The 21104-nt window shown below is 37.8% G+C and overlaps 1 protein-coding gene across 2 annotated transcripts; it reads left to right on the forward strand.

The window, feature by feature from the left end:
- The first annotated feature begins 691 nt into the window (after positions 1–691).
- On the forward strand, positions 692–20139 carry LOC146572899 (voltage-dependent calcium channel gamma-5 subunit). 2 transcript variants are annotated; one of them, XM_085277352.1, is made up of 7 exons: positions 692–881; positions 10489–10729; positions 11441–11482; positions 14078–14164; positions 16436–16576; positions 17067–17212; positions 17457–20139. In XM_085277352.1, the coding sequence occupies exons 2-7, from the start codon at positions 10534–10536 to the stop codon at positions 17718–17720; spliced, it is 876 nt and encodes a 291-aa protein (XP_085133478.1). In that variant the 5' UTR covers positions 692–881; positions 10489–10533; the 3' UTR covers positions 17721–20139. The 2 variants fall into 2 exon arrangements, with proteins under 2 accessions (XP_085133478.1, XP_085133480.1); XM_085277354.1 differs by lacking the exon at positions 11441–11482.
- Positions 20140–21104: the final 965 nt, after the last annotated feature.

The following is a 21104-nucleotide window of genomic DNA, read 5'->3' on the forward strand; positions in this document are numbered from 1 at the left end:
CCTGTCTTCCTTGTCTCTCCCAGCCGGTCGCTGCAGATGGCTGCCCTTCCCTGAGCCTGGTTCTGCCGCTCATAGGGGGTTATATGATTGTTGGGTTTTTCTCTGTATGTATTATTGTAAGGTCTACCTTGCAGTATAAAGCGCCTTGAGGCGACTGTTTTTGTGATTTGGCGCTGTATAAATAAAATTGAATTGAATTGAACTAATTTGAACTGAACCCTTATCATTGTTGTAAGTGACTTGTTGGGTGATCCAGAGAGAGCATTCTTCACACGAGGTACAAGCTGTTTGGGGCTTATCCAGATAAAAAAAAAAAAAAGTCTTTTTCAAGAAATGGCCAAGGCGGCAGCAGAATTTGCAACAAATATAACTTAACAGGCTTATAGAGATAGTTTCAGCGGTCAAAGGGGGTTAGATTGATTATAAGGTAGACCACAGAGTCACAAAGATCCTTGCAAAACAGGTCATTTTTTAAATTTTATTTTATGCATAACATTGTGGTAAATCCTATAGCAGAGCTTGATTTTTGTGCTGCTGCTTCATATCAAAACAATATCTGCTGAAATCTTATCGCTGCATGTGGTTTGAACTACAAATTCACTGATCCATATCACGTCACTTCACCTCCCTCCCTCCCGTTCACCTGAAGAGAGGTGGAGTGAGGAGTTGGGGTGCCACGTGCCTCACTCCACGCGGGCAGAAGGTATTGCTGTTTTGGATAGTAGTGGTGCGCGAGCGACGCAGCTGCGGGTCAGGTTCAGTTAACGGGCTTATTTCCAGCCAAAGCCGAGATAACGCGGAGCGACTGAACAGGAAGACAAGAGAGAAGATAACAGAACACCAGGAGAAAGGCGTTTCATCGACGAGTCTTCTTCGCGAAGGTAAATTATTTTTAGCCAACTTTTCCTTGAGTGTAAGCAAGTCGTTACAGAGAATATTTCGAGGAGGAGAAAGCAAAAAAACAACAACAACAAAAAAACCACGGAGTACTTTTCCTGTTGTTGTTTTCTCCCCCATGCTACTAATGTTTTTGCTTAGCTCCAATCAGACTGAGACTTGTTTGAAATATTAACATGTAAAACACATGTTTTCTCTTTGTCTCCATAATTACTGTTGAAGCCTTTACTAAGCTTTGTATGTGACTATCCTTTACTCACATCTGCATGTGAAGACTGGAGTTGCTTTTCTCTGACACATGTTAGCGATATTCAAAAGGATTTGTTGCACGTTGATTAAAACAAAAACTTAGAAGATAAATGTACGCCTTAAGTGGCAGTCGAAGAGAAGCCGATACCTCCCTTATGCCGACTCAAAGTCTGTTCGGTTATTACACCCTTTCAATTGTGTCACAATGCCGCTAATCGACACGTGAAGTGCTGTAACTTGCAGGAAAACTAAAGTATCACATGTGTGACAAAGAATATCGCTCTTAGATTTTTTAGGATTAGAGGGATGGAAACGAATTAAAAAATAGAGTCGTTGAGACTTTTAGGCGAAACCCACGGCTCTAAAACGGAAAACAAGACACATGCAGTATTTACTGTGCGCATTCCAGAGCCTAGGGCGTGTATTAAAAGGACAGTTGAGGTATTCTTGTTTAGCATCAGGTTTGGTTAAGTTTATCACTGATTCAATACGAGAACGTGTGTGAGTGGTTCAGTACCGCGGACAGCGGTTTAAGCCGGAGCCAAAGATTAACTGGTATCAGTAGCCTAACAAACAGCTGGCTGATTGCACTACAAACAACAGTCTCTCTGGCTAAATGACATAATGATTTGTTGAAAACTCCGATCGAGATTGAATATAAGGCTAATATATTTGCTTTATGTCATCTGACATCTAATAATTACTTGATTTGTTGCTTCCATTAATATGATGGTGGCCATTCAGAATGATTATGTGTTATAGTTATGAGGTTTAAAATAGTAGATAGTTTTGTGGTGTTGTGATGGAAAATGATTCTGTAAGATCTGATACATGTGTACATTATAATCTGACCTAATACAAATCATGATTATTCTATAGTAAAGTAATACTAAACTAATCCTTGGCATTTGTATAATTTAAGATTTAAATAGGCAGCTTGTGTCATTGGGTCAGTGTGTCAACCAAACAAACATTGTTAAAACACTCATTCAGTATGGGGATTATTTCTCAACAGTTTCAGACGCATACAGGCTGCATTGTGGATACTTGTGCATTTGCCAGGTGAGAAAGTACTTGTTGCATTGAGGTACATGTAGGTAGTTTACAGTCTATTATTATCTGGACATAACGGTTCAGGGTGTGAATCAAAGACAGAAAATGTGACTTCATGCACTTTCAATTGGGTCTATTAGATTTGCAGAATTAGCCCCTCACATTTTGTAGAGCTTTTAATTTTTCTCCGCTGTAAAAGCCTCTTTAGCCACATAGCTCTTAAAGAAGCTCAAAGATGTAGAGGTTTGGTATTTAATTGAAAGTCAGTCGACCTAAATCTTGGGGTTTTTGTTAAGCACTGATTTTTACTGATCTCATCATTAAACTTCTGCAGGCACTGTTTTCTTTCTGTGCCCATGTCATAAATGCCATAAATTAAATACATGTTTAAACTCTGGCTGGCAGTTTTTATGTTTATCATGGCAGCCTTGTAAAACATTATTATGGGCCACGTTTCAAACATGATAGGATCAGAGACTGTGCTACACAGGGTTATACAGCCCTGTCCCTGTGTCTTGCCATTAAAATAATCAATTCTTTTCTTTTCCCCATCCTTATTTCTTTGTTGTTTACACATAACCAATGCTCACAGTTGTCACTCATGACAAAAGCAAAATGTAGCTCCTTTTTGATAAATGTGAACAATTTCCATGTTCCCCTGTTATCTCTGTGGCAGAAAACATTGCAATCACCTAACACTGACAAAAAATATAAATAACATATCATTAGTAAATAGATCGGTGTAGGTTTAATCCATGATTTAATGAGCATATCTATTCATAAAAGAAACCCACGTACAATATGTCTTTTGTCAGAATTGCAGGATTTATTAAATTAATTCTCTATTCCCAGTGTGGGCACAAAGCACGAGCAATTAAACAAAGTGCATTAAATAAGTGTTCCCCATTGCATCAGTTACTGTCCTGGTAGCAAATCACTTGGGTCAGCGATCGGCCACCCTCTAAAAAGCACCCCGATGGGAATATCCCCAAAATGTAAACACAGTGCTCTCTGCTGATCACAGCTGCCATGTGCCCAGTTTTTTAAACACCTATTCTGAGTAAGACTCTCAAAGTTGCTGTTAAAGTTTTACCGGAGTTTTAAGCATTTCTTTCTGGGTCTGTGGAAAATTAAAGTAAATGTATTGTAGAGTGTAGACAGGATGTACTTTAGGATGCCTGTTCTAGATATATTTTATCTCCAGTTACATTTTGAGATCATTCTGTGCCTATGTGGCTACATGTAGTATGTCTTTTTAATGTTTCCTTCTGTAAACCTTTAAAATGTATTTGCCTCCCCGTGTCTTTCTCCTGTTTCCTTTCTATCCCCTCCCCAGCATGTAAAAGTGCACAGCCAAATAGGAAGCCTTGTTTTGGGACTCACTCATCAGCTCATTCATGCTTAACTAATTTGTGGGCCTCTCTGTATAGCGTTGCCTGGCGACAAGGCCAAGTCAGGCACTTATAAATAAATGGGAGACTTGTTCTTACAACAAACATGAGGAAATGATGTTAGTGCTATTGCTGTGGGTCACTATTTTATTTTGTGCCAGAGTCAATGAAGTGTCTACCCTTTTAGAGATCACAAAAGTGCCATTCACTCGTTTTATTAAATAAAGTGAACCTGTCTGTGCTCTTTTTTATGAATATGTCTAAGAGAAAAAAAGCAGTTCAGATAATTGTCCCGGCTTTACACAAAGTCATGGCAAAGGAAATGGGGTATTTAAATGGTCTTATATATTTAAGGGTATAAGCTATAGCCTTTGTTCAGCCTTTTGCTACTATTTTATATTCTGTTTATTTATTATTCTTAGAAGATATAGAGATCAAGTGGAGAGGCAAGAAATCATGATATTATATGATGGCATCCTCAAGGGCTGATAGTTCAAAGCCAAAATGCTTTGCTAAAAATCATAAGGGAAGCACATTTGGAACAGAATTAAACGCTTGAGCTATATCCAGCTCTGTATCCAGAGCTGCCCTGTCAAATTAAGATGATCTGACATTACAGAAGAGAGATGGACTGCATTTTGATACAGAGTGCTTTAGAGTCCCGAGAGTGGGAGGGAGACACATTAGGTCAGCTGGTTAAACTGCCGTAGCAATATAGTAACACAAATTGGCAAATTTTTTCACCAAACTTTTTTATTTTAAAAATACTAAAACTATCCTCTGTCTTGACAACTTGAACTTGCACCACCATCACCACCTTTCTCTGCTTCGTGCCAGATGAGGCATTGTAAGCTGTCTGGCCTACAGCAGAGATTGGGCTTGGACTATAGTATGAATTTTGTGATTTTAAGTAGGCATGCCTTCAAGCAAGAGTGGAGGCATGTCCAAAATTAGACCACTGAGAAATTATTCCTGCTTGTTAGCTATGTGCTTGAGGCTGGTGTGGATCGAAAATGCTCGCTTATACACAAGAGCATGTAAAGAAATTGTTACAACCTTAACTGTTGTTTATGGTACCTTGCTTAAAAGCCAAGACTATATGCTGATTTGAAGTAGTCTTTAAAATAAGGAAACTAAACTCAGTGACTTATCTAAATGAATCATTTTAATCGAGATAGTAAAGGTAAAATAATTGTGTCATTTATTTGGGTTTGTGTTATTCTATTGTATTTGTATTTCTTAACTCTATCACGGATTGAGGAAACATAGAAAAATAGCACTGCTTGAAACCCCTTTATGACACGTTCCCTCTGTAAGATTTATTATGTGTGAAGTGAGACTAACAGAAACTGGCTGTAGACAACTGGCTCTGCAATGATGTGTTCATTCACAAGTATAATTTGTGAGATATACCGTATGACCCACTTCATGGATATTTGTAGATCTGATGCGTGGCTGAGCTTGTGGATATATACTGTTGACATGTGTTTCCCCTTTAGTATGCCTGCTGAAAATATATAAGCAGTTCCCAGCCACACAGTGATGGGGCTGCCAGCTTCACCCAGCTGTGACTGTGGCTTGATGACATGGCATATCTCCTCTCTGTTGCTTTGGACTGCTATTGTCCTTAGGCTCCCCCAGCCAGCCCTGGCAACATCAGCCAACAGGAACTAACTCACACAGTGTTAGTTGCCTGTCCACATCAGAAGCAACAGAGGGACATGCACTCAGCCACGCTCTTACAGCCACAGTAACTGGGTCAATAAGCATGCCAAAAGAGATCCGCGCTACGACACTGACGAACCCTTGACGCAGAAGAACAAATACACAAATTCAAATGAGGGTGTTCATTGCAAGATTTCATAGATTTCACAACCATTTTGTGGCATTTTGAATTGAATTCCAAATACAACTTCAAACTCAGCTGTGATGGACATCATCTATTCTTCATGGTAACATTGTGACCATTTTAATTTGTGACTGCATATTTTAGTTGACAATCAAAGGTATCAGTCAAAAATCATGAATTTTTTATAGCAATGCTATTTCATGAACCACGAAAGGACTACTGACATATCATAATTATACAGAGATATGTTGATATAAATAATAATTTCATTTGGATAACTTACTACAATTTGTGTTCAAGTTACAATATATTTTTTATTACCAAAAAAATATAGTTCAAAATGTGTTTTCTTGCTTTGCCATCGTTTGATGAAAAACCTCTGGATTTTCAGTTTAGGGAAAATGCTGTATTTCTGGCAGTGAGCCATTTAGATTAGGGTTGACAGGAGGGTCGGTGCATATTAAGGAAGTAGGCAGAAAAGGAATTGCCCTACTTTTGGTGATGATGTGCCCTTTACTCTAGCAGTTGTGTACATTTCCTTTACTTCACCTCTGGGCCCCTAGTGGCCTTGTATCACATTAGTGGCAGAAAATGTGAACATTATTTACTTTCATTCAAATTAATTAGCAAATGTTTTTGCAGTTTGAGCATTCTGACTTCCATTAACTACATAAACATCCCCAATAAAACTCATTACTGACATTTTAACTTGCTTATTTTTTTAGTGCCATTTCTATGTTTTTGCACGAGCACGCAGCTTTTGAGAAGACGGCAACAAATACAAACCTCGCATTTATTGATGGATGGTTTCTAGTCACAGGTTCAGACATTTTCCTCCAAAGGCAGCTCTGATAAGTATGCAGGAGAAGGGTGTTTTGTGTACTCCTTTGATCCCACAACAAGAGCCAAAGCTTTGGTGCCCGTAGCTTTGAACATTTAAAGAGAAAGCTTTCAAAATGAAAACACATTTTTCTCATCTAAGATCAGTCACAATTACTGTCCTTTCAAGAACAGAACAATGAACAGAATTATTAGTATTAATGAATGACTGGTTATGGTAATTGTGTGTGTGTTGACAAGTGTGTTGGATCTCACTGATTATGATGGACTAAGAACCTTTTTTTTTTTGGTGCTGTCTTTTCTACTCCTGGTTCCTGCTTTTCATAATAGTAAGAAACACAAGCTAGGACAAACCTACATGTAGTTTATTTTAACAGATTATAGATGATAGATGAAACTGAGTGCTTAAGTCTAAAGATGACATCTGAAACTAGAATACTTGTTATTTAGTTTTTTTTTTAAGGAATAATGTAAAAGAAAAGAACAAAACATGAAAAATAATACCAGGTCTGTTAGTATGGGACCCCTGAATGAGGGAATTATTATTATTGGTTGCACATTCTATTAACTGGTATATGTTTGCAAATAATTTTATAAAATACTCTTACGGAGTAAAACGTAACACATTTTGCAAACTCTACAAACATTTTTAACACTTGAAGCATAATTCAGCCAGACACTACAGGGACAGTGATGCAGAAGTTCCTCCATTTGCCAGTGCAACAGTTTCCTCATAATAACCATAAACTGTGACAATAGAGACAGGATCATATTATATTTTTATACAATGCAATTTTCACTTCCTGCCTAGCGTAGGGAGAAATGGTTAAAACTGTTTGGAGAGCAGTGGTATTAATTTATGAACTCATCTGTAAAAAACATTGTTAGATTAATACTTAAAACTTGTCTTGTGTTCAGTCCCTATGGCGTGCTAAAATGCTTGCTTAAGCAGCTTCTAAAAATCCCAATTTGTAATTTATGCATTTGTGATGTCACTTAATGTAAACTGACAACAAATGACTTGTGATTTCCCCTTTCACAAATGCACAAATGAAGGCTTTGTTGAGGTTAATTAAGTCAGATGAAACATTATTGAGTATTTGGTGGACTAGACCAAACATGAAAATCAGCACTGCTCATTGGTTTTCATTGTTTTTACTTTGTCAGGTAACACAAAGTCAACCATGGTTATTTCTAGTCCGAGACACTGATTTTTATTGAAAACAGCTTGTGATTTTATACTTCTTTTTTCCAGTAAAAAGGCCCCAGAGCTGTGGCTGGTGAGGGAAATGGCTGGCTGATGGAAGTTTAATGGACAGAGCTAGAAGTGAGACAGGTATACTTTACGAAGGCAGAGTGAAGGTGGTGAACAGGGCAAGGCAATTGGCACAGTGGAAATTGGAGAAACTGATCCTGAGGGACAGGAGATAAAGATTACCACATGCGCAAACACACACACACACACACACACACACACACACACACACACACACACACACACACACACACACACACACACACACACACACAAATAGATCCAACTTGTAGTGTTAGCACCACGTGGAGGTGACTAAAGGTCTTGCAACAATTGATTTAAAGACCAGAACCTTAAATACTGCTGGAATTTGATGACTGGCTGATTATCAGGTGTGCAGGTTGAGTGACCAGAGAGATGGGAACTTGGTGCACACACAGAAAGGCAAGAAACATTTTGGACATCAATGCAATTGTATTTAGTCAGATATTAGCTGAACTATTTTGTTTGAAACAGCTTCAGCTGTTTATTAATAGAGACTTTTTCTACCAAACACTATTACAATTTGATGCCATGCACACCATGCTGAAAAGTTAACAGCCACATTGGATCTGATACAAGCACAAATTTCTACGAATAAATATCTATATCCACACCATGTGCACACCATGTTTGTCTTGAAATGCTCACTAATTATTAGCCAAACAGTAGTAAAGCTTGGAAAAAGTGCAATGCAAACTAGTTTTCTTATTACATCTTGGAGTGTAGCTGGACAGTTGTTGCAGACAAGTCCATCATTTCCATTCAAACCATGACTGTAACAATATGCTACTGACCAAAGCAATGAGTCTTTTGCCAACCAGTTGTGGAATACACATTTTTCTCTAATGATAAGTGGTTTTCAGGGGGTCACTGACTTGGGCCAGCATGACTGGGACTTTAACAATCATTTTCCAACAACTACCATCAACCTCTGGCATCCTGTCACATTGAAACTGGGTGCCAGATGGTCATGAACTATTCTCTTGGCCTGTGTGACTGGGGTCTTAGTTATTTGATTCTACAGTGTCACCATGATTGTCACACCCTTATTTACTGATGGACAGAGGGGGCAGGGGTTGCTCCAGAATTTTTTCATAGGGGCAATATGGGGGCCACTAAAAATAATGGGGTGGCACACCAAAAACAGAATTTCCCAATTTATTTATGCTGTTGTCAAATATAGGTTACTTGAAAAAAAATGGCAAAAAAGAAAGAAAGAAAAAATCATTTGCCTAGTTAATTCCCTGCTATTAGAGTTGACATCTCTGATAACATGTACATATGAAAACCAAATAAGATTTTGAAATTCATAATAATCTGTTTTAACTGATTGACTGATTAATTTACTGGAAATTCTGGGTGGTGTGCAGTGCCCCCCAGCAGCCAATGTCCCAAGAGAATGTCTGAAAGATCATCAGAAAGCCTGGAGAACTGTTGATTAAAAAATATTTTAAAAAATGAAGGGTTGTTCAAGACTGTATATTTAAGCACAGTCACTACTCCAGTGTGTGGGTTTTGTACTGTACAGCTAAAACAGCCCTTCTGGGTAAGTGAAGTACACAAAAAGGGTTACTGAGTGGAATGCATCCATCTACTTACAGCTCAGTAGCAATTGCCTGAATATACAGCCTTTATGGTCATTGTAAATGAATAGCTGCTGATTGCAACAGAGCCAAGAATAGCTTAGGTTTAGTAATAGTCCTTTTCCATTAATGCTGCTCCTGTGCTTGGTGAATTCTGATTACTTACAGTATGTGCATTTCAATTGCTTACAACTGGCATCACTATATGAACTGTGTGGTTTTGATCTAAAGTTACTATCCCCATCAGACTTTGTTTTTTCTCTCACTGTGTGCTTTAACTGGTTGAGATGCCCACCCTCAGATGACTGATACTTCAGTGGTTAACTTCTGTTAAAAGGGAGTTTTTCCTTCACATTGTTACCAAAAGCTTGCTTAAAGGGAGATGATCGTCTTTCTCTCTACTGTATTACATGGACTTTTCCTCACTATGCAAACTTGTTCCTCACTACATGCTGACGGTTGCATGGAGATCTCACTCTTTTCTTCTAACTTGGGCTTTGTATTAAGTCTTCATATAAGGAATTGTTGGAGGAAAGCGATTTCCAAATGCGACGAATTTTCTGAAAAGTTCAAAATCCTTTCACAAATTCTCTCTCCATCTTCTCAAGCTCACAGTGGGTGCTCAAAGTAGCAGCATGCTGAGATCTCATTATGTGAAATCAATTCCTTTCAACATGTATCTCAGCCTCCCAGCGCTTTAGCTTCCGGCAAAAGTGGGCTTCAGCTAAGAACAGAGCCATCGTTTTGTTTGGCAAGCACTCACATTCATATGCCGTGACATACTGTATGCCAGCTGTAGTACATACATAACAGACAGTTATGTATGTACTACATAACTGCTTTAATAATCATAGACATGATTATTAAAGCAGAAACAAATCAAAACAAACTCAGTTTTGTAATTCTCCTTTGTGTGCAATCAGTGCTGTTAGGTACATTGCAGGAGTGTTCTTTCTGCCTGGAAGCAGTCAAGGGTAGTCAAGTGAAAAACTTTCCTCAAACATGCTCTACTAAATCTTTCGTCCTGCACAGTTTGGTTATTTAAAGATTAATGGGAGATTTGAAAGAAAGAGACTCATTCCCAGATTTAAAATTCAGCAGAGATAATACTGTCCTATCTGCAGGTGCGTTTGTTACTTTCTGTTTCTACCTGATCTCCATTTTCAGTCGTAAGCCTCAGTTTGAGTGAAATTAAATATTGCAGAACGTCACACATGACAACACCCAAAGGCCCAACCACCACCTCTGAGCACCGAAAAAAGTGGATTTTACAAAAAAAAAAGGAAAAAAATAAAAGTAAAAATGTTTATCTCTCTCTCCCTTTCATAGCTCCATTTTCCGCCACCGGTGCCCCCCTGCTCTTGAGGCTGTGGTATGAGCCTATGTGGCAGGAAGGCGCTAACGTTGCTGAGCAGCGTGTTCGCCGTCTGCGGCCTCGGCCTGTTGGGGATCGCCGTGAGCACCGACTACTGGCTCTACCTGGAAGAGGGCGTCATCCTTCCTCTCAACCAGAGCACCGAGATGCGCATGTCGCTCCACTCTGGTCTGTGGAGGGTTTGCTTTTTGGCTGGTGAGTTAGTTTGAAGTCAGAATACAGTTTGAACACAGTAGAGTAGATTTCCTGTTAGTCTCAAAAGCAGTAACAAAGTGGAAATAAAATCGTGATGCCATCTTTCAGAACTATTTTTATTATACACAGCTAAGTTTGAAGCACACATTCACCAAAATTTTTTGCATTGTCTCGTTTGCAGTATATTGTGCATTGCATTTTTTCCCTCTCATTTCTTTCCTTTTTTTACTTCTCTTTAACCACTAGACTGCTGCAAGTATAGAAGATGTATTTTTGTTTTTGCTTTGCACTTGAATATTTGAGCATGAACTTTGAAACTTTGCCTTCACCTCTGCATAGCTTTATGATCCATCACCTTACCTGTATACTATCTCCAAACTGTTTTCCAGTCCTATGCTGTATCCTTCAAAATCACTTTTCCTGTTGATAGAGAGCTATTCAAGACTGCTTCTCTCATGATTTAACCGATTGCTGATTTACATTCAGTGGTGCCAGATGAAGTTTTGGTTGGTGCAGACACTCCTCTCTGCTCCTTAACTGGACTTTCCTTTTCCTTCTTTTTGACCTGCATTTTTCACTTTACCATTCCACATTAAAAGCAACTGCAGAAGCACAGCACATTGCATGGATAAACACCATCTTAACGTGTTCCTCCACAGTTCTTGATTGGAAAATATTGGAAATACTAACCGTTTTAAATCTTTTCTTTAGAGAAACAACCGTCCAGACAAGTGTTGTCCCAGAGTAAACCAGGTATCCATTCTTGCTCTTACCCTCTCGATTCCTCCAGTAATCACAACAATTTACTGTACTTGCAGTACTATGTTCTGTTATTTTGCTGGATATCTAGATACCAAAGAAAAAAACTCCTTTATGTTTTGTATTGCATCCAATGATATTTGTGCTTAGGTCTTTAAGATGCTTTTATTAGTTATGCTACAGAAGCCAGACGTATATTAACCAATTAAAATAACATGCTTTTTCCTCTTTTGCTTGGTCATTAAATTGATTTTGTCTGATTTTGCTCACAAGTACAGATCAACACAATGTATTTAACCCACCGTAGGAGACATACCAACAGTTATAATCATACTGACTCTTCTTTTTTATTATTGGTTTAACTTTCTTTGATCAACTGTTTATGCATCAGTCAGGACAAGAAGGACATGTGTCTTTCAGGAGTGTTTGAGCTTAGTCATACTCTAAGTCAGACGAGCTGTCTTTAGATTGTTTCAGAGTTCACTTTACTTGGTTAAGTTCTGGGCGCTGCCTGGGAAAACCGTAAAGCAGGTTTTTCCCAGTATTTCTGTAGATCTAATCTGTTCTGGTTTGCCAGCTGCTGGAGTGTTAAAACAGCTGGAGAACACCAGCTTCTTTCTGTCTAGAGTATGAGATATTGCTCACCACCAACCAGTATTTCTTGTTTTTAACTGAATGTCCACATCTAGGGAGATTAGCCACACTCCATTTTCTTTGTCTAGCTTTGCATTAAATTATAGTTATTTCTAAACTACTAATACTAATTTGTAAGCCTTTCCAGTCTCGTTTTTAAGAACAGCAAACCTAAAAAAGGTGTTTCAGGAAACCTGATTTTATTGATTGAATTCCATCTTTACAAACTTGTACTGTTTAGCTTAACATTTCACTTTAGCCAGCCTACACTGGGAATGTTTCAATTATTTTGATCAGTATGGTCAGGAAGAATATTTGTGTTTTTCTTAAATGGTAACATAACCTTTAACATCAGTCCACTTACTGTTGATTTAATCTATACGACAATTGAGCTGCTTCGTCCTTTTTCAGGGTTAATGGTTAAGTCTTAGTAAATATGTTGGGATTCCAGTTGTGATTATGTAAGAGATGTTCTGCTGCCATGAAGCAGGCCTTTGGTTAAAACAAACTAATGGTTTAGTGTGTTTTTTAGGGGCAATTGAGTGGCCTTATTGCCCACTTAATTTGACCCAGAAACAACCAGTGCTTACCATCACAGTGTGTAGTTACACCAGTAATGTGAATGAGGTTGCACGGTGTTGTGGCAGGTGAAGTATATCACGTTTTACAGTTAGTATTTTATTCCAGAATCAGTTATTATAGAGAATAATAAAAAATAAGAGAAAAATTGAAATAATAACATAAGTCTTCATCATGAAAGTTCTGTAATAGTCGTTATTTTCCTTTGTTGGGAATAAAAAGAAAGTGGTGATTAGTAGTAGTACAGAAATGCTGTTGACTGGAGTACAAAATATTTCATGACCAAAGGGAACCTTGGACTTACTGCATAGTGGCTCAAGCTTTTACTTTATGTTAAAAGAAAAGCTGATACAATGAGCAAGTTTGAGGGAGATCTGCAATGACTTACATATGTATACACAATGTGGACCTGAACTAGTCCAATCAGTCTGCGTTTACAAACTTCTCCTCCATCAGTTTCTCCTGCTGTCTGTCTGTCTTATATTCATATGCAGACATATTAATCCTAATGTCTGTTAAATATAACTATGTCATGATATAGTTAGGTAATTAACTAACAAATTACAGACTGTATTTGCGCATATGTGCAAATGTAGACATACTGTATGTGATATCACTAAGAAGTGGGGGCCCGATATTTGCATACACAAAGAAACCCTAGAAATGCACAATAAAAACTGACTTTTCATTAAAGTGAAAACCAGCAAGACTATAAACATGGGGTCAATAACTGGCTAAATCCTTGGAGAACAGTCTCAAGAATCTCCCAGATTTGTTTGATATATTATATTTTTCTTAAATAGCTATGCAAAAACATAACACATCCTTATATGTGTATTCTGTGGAAGCAGTATGAAGGTAATTACATATGCTGAACCCCAGAATATCACCTAATCCAACACCTCATAGTGTGTGGAGTTAATGAAGTGATGAAAAAAATCAGTTGGTGTGTTTTGCTGCCACATTTTGTACTGTATGTGTCAGCGCGATAAGGAGAAAGGTGTTAAAGTCTAATGTTGGGTGTTCCTCAAACAAATACTGACAGCATAAACTGTGTGGAATCTATAAACTCCCCATTCTCTTTCTAAGTTGACTGATTTTAAGTGATATTTAAATTTAAGAGCCTCACAGAGAAAATAAACTGAGCTTGGTCCTTAGATACCACTTGCAACTCGTCGTTCCAACAACTTGTTTGAAAACATGACATTTGTGACATTTATTCGTTTTTGCCATTATAGGTATTCATCATGTCAAGACATCCATGTATTCTGCATGTGTACTGTATGACCTTCAGGGTTGGATTTAATTAATCGCTTGTGTACAAAAACATATACTGAAATTTCACTTAATATTTTTTTTCCCTGTGTTTCATTCCAGGAGAGGAGAATGGACGGTGTTTTACCATTGAGTATGTGATGCCTACTAATGTGCAGATGACATCTGAGTCCACTGTTAGTGTACTCAGTAAGTAACTGTTCACATGTCATGATTATTTCTGACCATTTTTCAGTCTATTTTCTAAACTGAAAAGATGCCATTTAGTTTAAAATGCTTCACCATAATAGCATCTAGGGGCACAGCGGTTTTAGTCATAGAAAAATGTACCGTACCAAAGCTACTGCACAGAAATGCAGAACCAAGATGATAAAAACATAAATGTTTTATATAGAAGTGTGTGAAAGAACTGTGTTAACTGAAGCCACATACATTTGTCAGAAGTCTTTTTTTTTTTTTTTTACAAGACAATGATTCACCCCAACCGGTCGCAGCAGATGGCCGCCCCTCCCTGAGCCTGGTTCTGCCGGAGGTTTCTTCCTGTTAAAAGGGAGTTTTTCCTTCCCACTGTTGCCAAAGTGCTTGCTCATAGGGGGTCATATGATTGTTGGGTTTTTCTCTGTATCTATGAAGCGCCTTGAGGCGACTTATGTTGTGATTTGGCGCTATATAAATAAAATTGAATTGAATTGAATGATAAGATTATTCTTAACAAACACTCAATTCATATGTAAATCCTGTTTTGATATTGTAAAGTCTAACAGGATAACAGAAAATAACTAAGTTTTACCTGAGTACAACTCACATGAATTAAGTCCACACCTCTTTATTTATTTTATTTATTAACCTTTATTTAACCAGGAAGATCCCATTGAGATTAAAAACCTCTTTTTCAAGGGAGACCTGGCCAAGATAGGCAGCAGCAAGTGTCTCACAGTTACAGAAATTACTCAAACACAGGCAGCAACAACACACATGCAACAATAAGTGAAAGAATACAAATAAAATAAAAAATAAAATTCAATAAAATTCAAATAAAATAAAAAAGTCAGTTAAAATGATAATCAATCTAATTGAAACAGTTGCATGTTATGGACTTGGCCTCAAGGATTCGTAGTTTAGATTTAAAATCACTTAATGAAATGAATTCAGTCATTCATTCATTGCTGTCCTGTCATCTCATACAGTATGTGGGGGTTTTTTTAGGATGGAGTGATATTGCAATTTGTGGAATAATCCCCAAGGCAAATGCATGCAAGACAAATACTGAGTGTTAATGAAAAATTCAGTGATGCTATTTAAATAACTCCCTACATGGTGAAAATGCATGGGCATACATATACGCATTAGCATTTGGCACTTTAAGTTTAAATCTGTGGAGTCTCACCAAGTCAAGCAAGCAAATTGTAGGAAAATAACATTGCCAAGCTATATAAAAGTCAGTTTTTCCAGAGCCTGCAATTATATAGTTATACTGAGTAGGTGCAGTAACTCAAAGATTAGCACACTCTTTTATGCTGTTATGTGGGGGTTGAAAAAAACTGACACAAATGCAGAAAAGTTGAAAAATAAAATGTAAGGGATTGCATTTTCTGGAAGAAGCAAATAACTAAATGAGAGCCACAGGATGAGTTAAACAAAATTCCAGCAAAGTACAAGCTAACAATAATAATACCTAAAGACATGAGGAAGCAAGCAGGAAGCTGTGAAGAGGGACAAATGGCCAAAAGACAAGGGAAACAACAGGAGAGCATAAACTGACCAGCCATTTAATTAATTAGGACTAGAACTAGGTTGGACTTCCTCTTGTTTACTCAACTGGCTGAATTTTTTGTGCCATAAATTAATCGAGATGCTGTGAACAGTCCTCAAGGATTTGGGTCCAGATCTGGTGACAGTGGATGTTTAAAACAACAGTTTAGGATGACATTGAAAGTAAACCACTGTCCAATGTATCCGCTAGCCAAATGTTTATGTTTTCATTCAGAAAAGATTTTTGAATATTTCTTGTAGATTTCAACTGGCAAGATTGCCACTGAATCCAAAGTTTTACCAGCTAATGAACATTAAAGCCAAATTCCATTAAGATTATGGCCTTAGACATCTGGCCCACTTAGCTAAAAGGCTATATTTTGGGGGTAATGAAGAACACAATGGGGGTTCGGGAAAAAGTACCAGAGACTCTAAGAGGTCTTTTGCCATTTTCTCACAGCGAGCAGGCCCTGCTCCGTCTTAACATAAAAGAATCAAAGGTTAGTCAAGGTAATTAAACACTAAATCCATGAAAGTGAGGCATAAGATAGACCGACTGAATATTTCATGCTGCTACTACAGCAAATTTTAATAAGAAAAATAAATAGATACAGATATTGAAATTTTATATTAGCTAAGATAAGGACCCATAAAACACACTCAAACTCATCAGTTTATTTTCTTTTTGCTTCCCTTCTCTCCTTTTAGAGATGATTCGCTCTTCTACACCCTTTCCTCTGGTCAGCCTCTTCTTCATGTTCATTGGTTTTGTACTCAGTAATATCGGCCACATTCGACCACATCGCACCATCTTGGCCTTTGTTTCTGGAATCTTCTTCATCTTGTCAGGTACTTGATTTATACTTACTGTATCTGCACTAGTTGGACAAAGTGGCGCCATGTGTGCATGCACGTGTGCTTGCTTGGTGGGAGGTTGGAGGACAAGGTTCAACTGTGCTACCATCTGTTGCACGTCATTCATCTTGTCACATTATAATCTGTAAAATGAATTACAGTATGCCAGTGTTGCAGCTACCAGACCCCTGCTGCACACAGCAGGAAAGTAAACAAAACTTTCCAATTTTTTCACAAATTTTGCAAACCCTGGTGTTTGATTTCATACATCTGTGGCAATGGACTGAAAACACATGCATTCACAGATTAAGAGAGACTGTGACCCAATATATTTGTGCATGTCCATCACTGTCATATGAAAGAATGATTGTTTTCATTAACTCTGTCTTTGGAAAATATTATGCAAACTTATGCAGCTATCAGTGATGTGTACCTTTGCTATATAAAATAAGTTTTAATCATTTCGTCTCTCTGCCTTCCACAGGTCTGTCTTTGGTTGTTGGTCTGGTGTTGTACATCTCCAATATTAATGATGAAATGTTGAACAGGACCAAAACTAATGAGGCTTACTTCAGCTACAAGTATGGATGGTCATTTGCGTTTGCTGCCATCTCCTTCTTGCTCACTGAGGTAACTTCAGAAAGTCAAATAGTATCTCACATTTTACAAGAATGTTTCAAAGCCACAGTAATATTTAACCATTTTCTGTCTAACTAATGGTTTTATGTACATAAACTTAGCACTGGTCTCAGTTTTGTTTGTATAGATTTAATCTCATCACTTGCCTTGTACTTCAGGCATTTAGCAAATCTTGTCCTTATAGCAGCTGAAGATGTACTGTGTCCCAGCCTTAATCTGTTTATTCCCTCCCCAGACGGCAGGTGTGATGTCAGTGTACCTGTTCATGAAGCGTTACACAGCAGAGGAAATGTACAGGCCCCATCAGGGCTTCTACAGACCTCGTCTCAGCAACTGCTCAGATTACTCCGGTCAGTTCCTCCATCCAGACGCTTGGGCCGGACGTGGTCGCAGTCCCTCCTCCATCTCCTCCGAGGCCTCACTCCAGATGAACTCCTCTAACTACCCCGCCCTTCTCAAGTGTCCAGAGTATGAACAAATGTCCTCCTCACCCTGCTGAGGCAGATGAGGCGCGGTTGTTTCACTGATGGGGTCTGTTTGAGCTGCCTGAATTTTGACATAAAATTATTGAATAATTTAATATTATCCAGCTTGATCTTTCCGCTTCAGCTGTTTGAACTATCTTTACCCTCTCTACCATTAAGTTTTTTAAGCAGTTTTTGATTTTGTAGAGAGCAACAGTAAACTGAAAGTCGCAGGTTCACTTTGTTTCCAGGCTGTACAACAAGTGACAGAGGAAATAGTTTTACCTGGTTTTACTTTTATTAGCTTTTTCTCAAGTTTTTGTGTGAAAGCTGGCTGCCACCCTGCTAGCTTTAGACTCTAGGTAAGAACTGGATCAGTAGGCTCTGTATATGTAATTATTGTAGAATCTGCAGGTTTTTCCTCAAATGCAAACATTTTACATCGATGTAGTTTCACGTAGAAACAAGCAGCTAATCAGAGGAATCACATAGTGTAGCTGGATGTGCTTCAAACATCCCGGGTTCTTGTTCTGAGAAAATGTTTCCTCACTCTGATTCTCTTATCATGTGATAATTGAGCAAATAGCGTGCACTTGCCATTCATAAAGGTTAACAGGGTTCAGAAAATCAGCTAATAGGGTTCAGAAAATTGCTTCTCATTTATTCTATAAACGTGCATGTGCAACAGCGGTGTTAGTGTGCACAGGCATTACATGCTCACATGCTCAGCTGTTTCTAATTAAAGTAGCCTCAACTGCAAAGCGTTGCACATTTTGTTGCCATGTACATCTTTGTATGCACATCACAGTTGTTTCAGACGTGTTCATGTGAAGGCTCTAAAATTCAGCTTTGAACATTTTCATGTTCAAGTGCAGGCTTAAGGTTATGAAACAGCTGTGAATCACAACTGCTCAGATAATTTTACTGATGTTCCATCTTATAAATAAACAGTTAAAAGATGTATTTGTTGGGTCCAATGCAGTTGGTATTTGACATTTTTATATGACTTTTAGTTGATTTTCTCCATGTCTGTACACCGAATAAGAACCGTTTGTTGTTGTGAAGCCATGAGAGTTTTGTAAACTTTTTAAGCACTATCAGGAATATGTCATTATTTTGTATTTACGCATAATATTACTCATTTTCAAGCTTGTTCGCATTGGTCCATCTAAGAAATGTAAATGTTGACATCAAAGGATGGGTTTGCATTATAAGTTGCTTGTTCACACATATGAGCTACATTATTTCAAAGGCCTAAATACAAACACGCTAATGGTTATAGAAACTGAGTGTTTTATTGTACATAGGAAACAAACTAATGCTTTATATGCACTCATATCTCGTCATGAATTACATACAGGACTGCGTCACACCGGCGAATATAACTATCCGTATATAAACAACCCTTTTACTCAAAGAGGACCTATAATTAATTTGTGCACTTATTAGTTTTGAAACAAATAAAACAAGAAGGAAACAAAAATATCAGAAAGGCAACAGTGTTTGAGTGTTGCTGCTAACTTAGAGTTATAAACTATTAGTTTATAAGAGAATGCCAAAGGGGAGAAGTTGAAGTTTGAAGTTTCTACTTGGATGTAGAACGAGTCAGTCAGGTTGTATTAAATACCATTTTCAGATGGGTTTATTGTGAATGTAAGATGTGCAAAGAAGATGCTGTTAAGTGGGATGTTTCTGCATATAGTGAAATACCTCTCCTATAGAGACACTTCAACCAAGTTCTGTAAGCGTATTTTTTTATTTCTCCCTCAAAAAGAAAGAATATTCTTATATGTTAACAAATGCACCGCAGTCCTGAGTGTGCCAAGGAAGACACTGTATCCAGGTTAAGCACCAGTGTATTGAATATACACATTTCATGCAGTATAAGTGTAAAAAAAACATATTACATAGCTGCATTTTGTCTTGTTGCAATAATTTTGTGTTAGTTTGACATATAAATAAAATTTTACTTATTGTCAGTATATGGTGTGAGCTCCACGTGATATTAATGCATGCAACATTTCATCACTGGATCACATTGTTCCACCTGCACAAGTACATAAAACTAACAAACACAAACTGTGCCAAGTTAAACTTTCACTCTTTGAAACTACAGTATACACACCCATTCTATTTTCTTTATTTTAAACACTGTAAATATAAAATCATCTATGTGTATAGATTTTTTTTGTATAGACATCTATTCATGTAAAAACTGGTTGTTTTATTGTTGGGTAGACTTACTTGCAGTATATTTGACAGCTGCTTTGCCTCCTGCTTCACATTGACAGTGTGAGCTTTTTCATATTGTTAAGCTTACATTAATGCAAAGTATCCCAAATGGTGTCATGAAATGTTAATATGTGTATTTTTACATTCAGTCATATTCATGATGTTAGATGTGCAATTGACGGTGTGTTCTCTCAAATAAAATTATTATTTGATAAATACTCACTGCATGAATCTACTAAAGTCTGAGTTTATTGTGCATGCATATCCCTAAAGGGTCCTTCAAAATTCCAAAACTCTGAACCTGAAATCTCTAAAATCCATGACTATTACAGCTAAAAATGACGATAAATCTTAAAAACAGCAAGGCATCCTTAAATTCAATCATGAGTATCATATTCAAGAGGAAACTGTTATTTACATCTGTAATAGCTCGTATAATATTTATCTGTTCTGGGATCACATCAGAGTCTTGTTGCTAAGTATCAGTAGCAACAGACATAATGCTGGATGTGGGTCAAAAAGCGGCTTGCAGATGCTCAGCAGCTGTGGGCAGACTGAGAACTGCTGAGAAGACTGAGAACAGCTGCATCGGGGCTGTGGCGCTTGATTTCATAGCTTGCCTAAACTAATACTCAGTTAACTGCACAAAATGAGTCAGGGAAGGAGACTGTGGCTCGATCAATAACACAAAACAACAAACTAATGCAAGGAGATTGACCCTTGTTACTCTCAGGCAGGTAAAGCCATTTGCTGTGGATGTTTATTGCCATTAAAGAAAATGATCTGCTGGTAAACTACAAAGTATAGTAAATGTGTAGTCAAGTACCACCTTCTGTTGGCACAGAGTGGAAATGCATAACAAATAGAAACTGTAGTTACACACCTGTTGGCCACTTTATTAGCCACACCTGTTCAGCCACTAATGCAAATATTTAATCAGCCAATTGCCTGGCAGCATCTCTTTAGGCATGTTCGAGATGACCTGCTGAAGTTCAAACCGAGCAACAGAATAGAGAAGAAAGGTGATTTCACTGATGCTGAACGTGGAATGGTTGTTGGTGCCAGACGACAGTATTTCAGAGGCTGCTTTTCTGCTGGTAGTTTCCTGCACAACAATCTCTAAGGTTTACAGACAACGAGAAAATATTTAATGAGCTATCAGGGTGAAAATTCTTTGTTGATCCCAG

The sequence above is a fragment of the Mchenga conophoros genome, linkage group LG6 (genome assembly GCF_057382185.1).
Source record: "Mchenga conophoros isolate Kocher_MC1m ecotype Shallow Benthic linkage group LG6, M_conophoros_male_GT1.1, whole genome shotgun sequence".
In the NCBI taxonomy this organism is placed as follows: Eukaryota; Metazoa; Chordata; class Actinopteri; order Cichliformes; family Cichlidae; genus Mchenga; species Mchenga conophoros.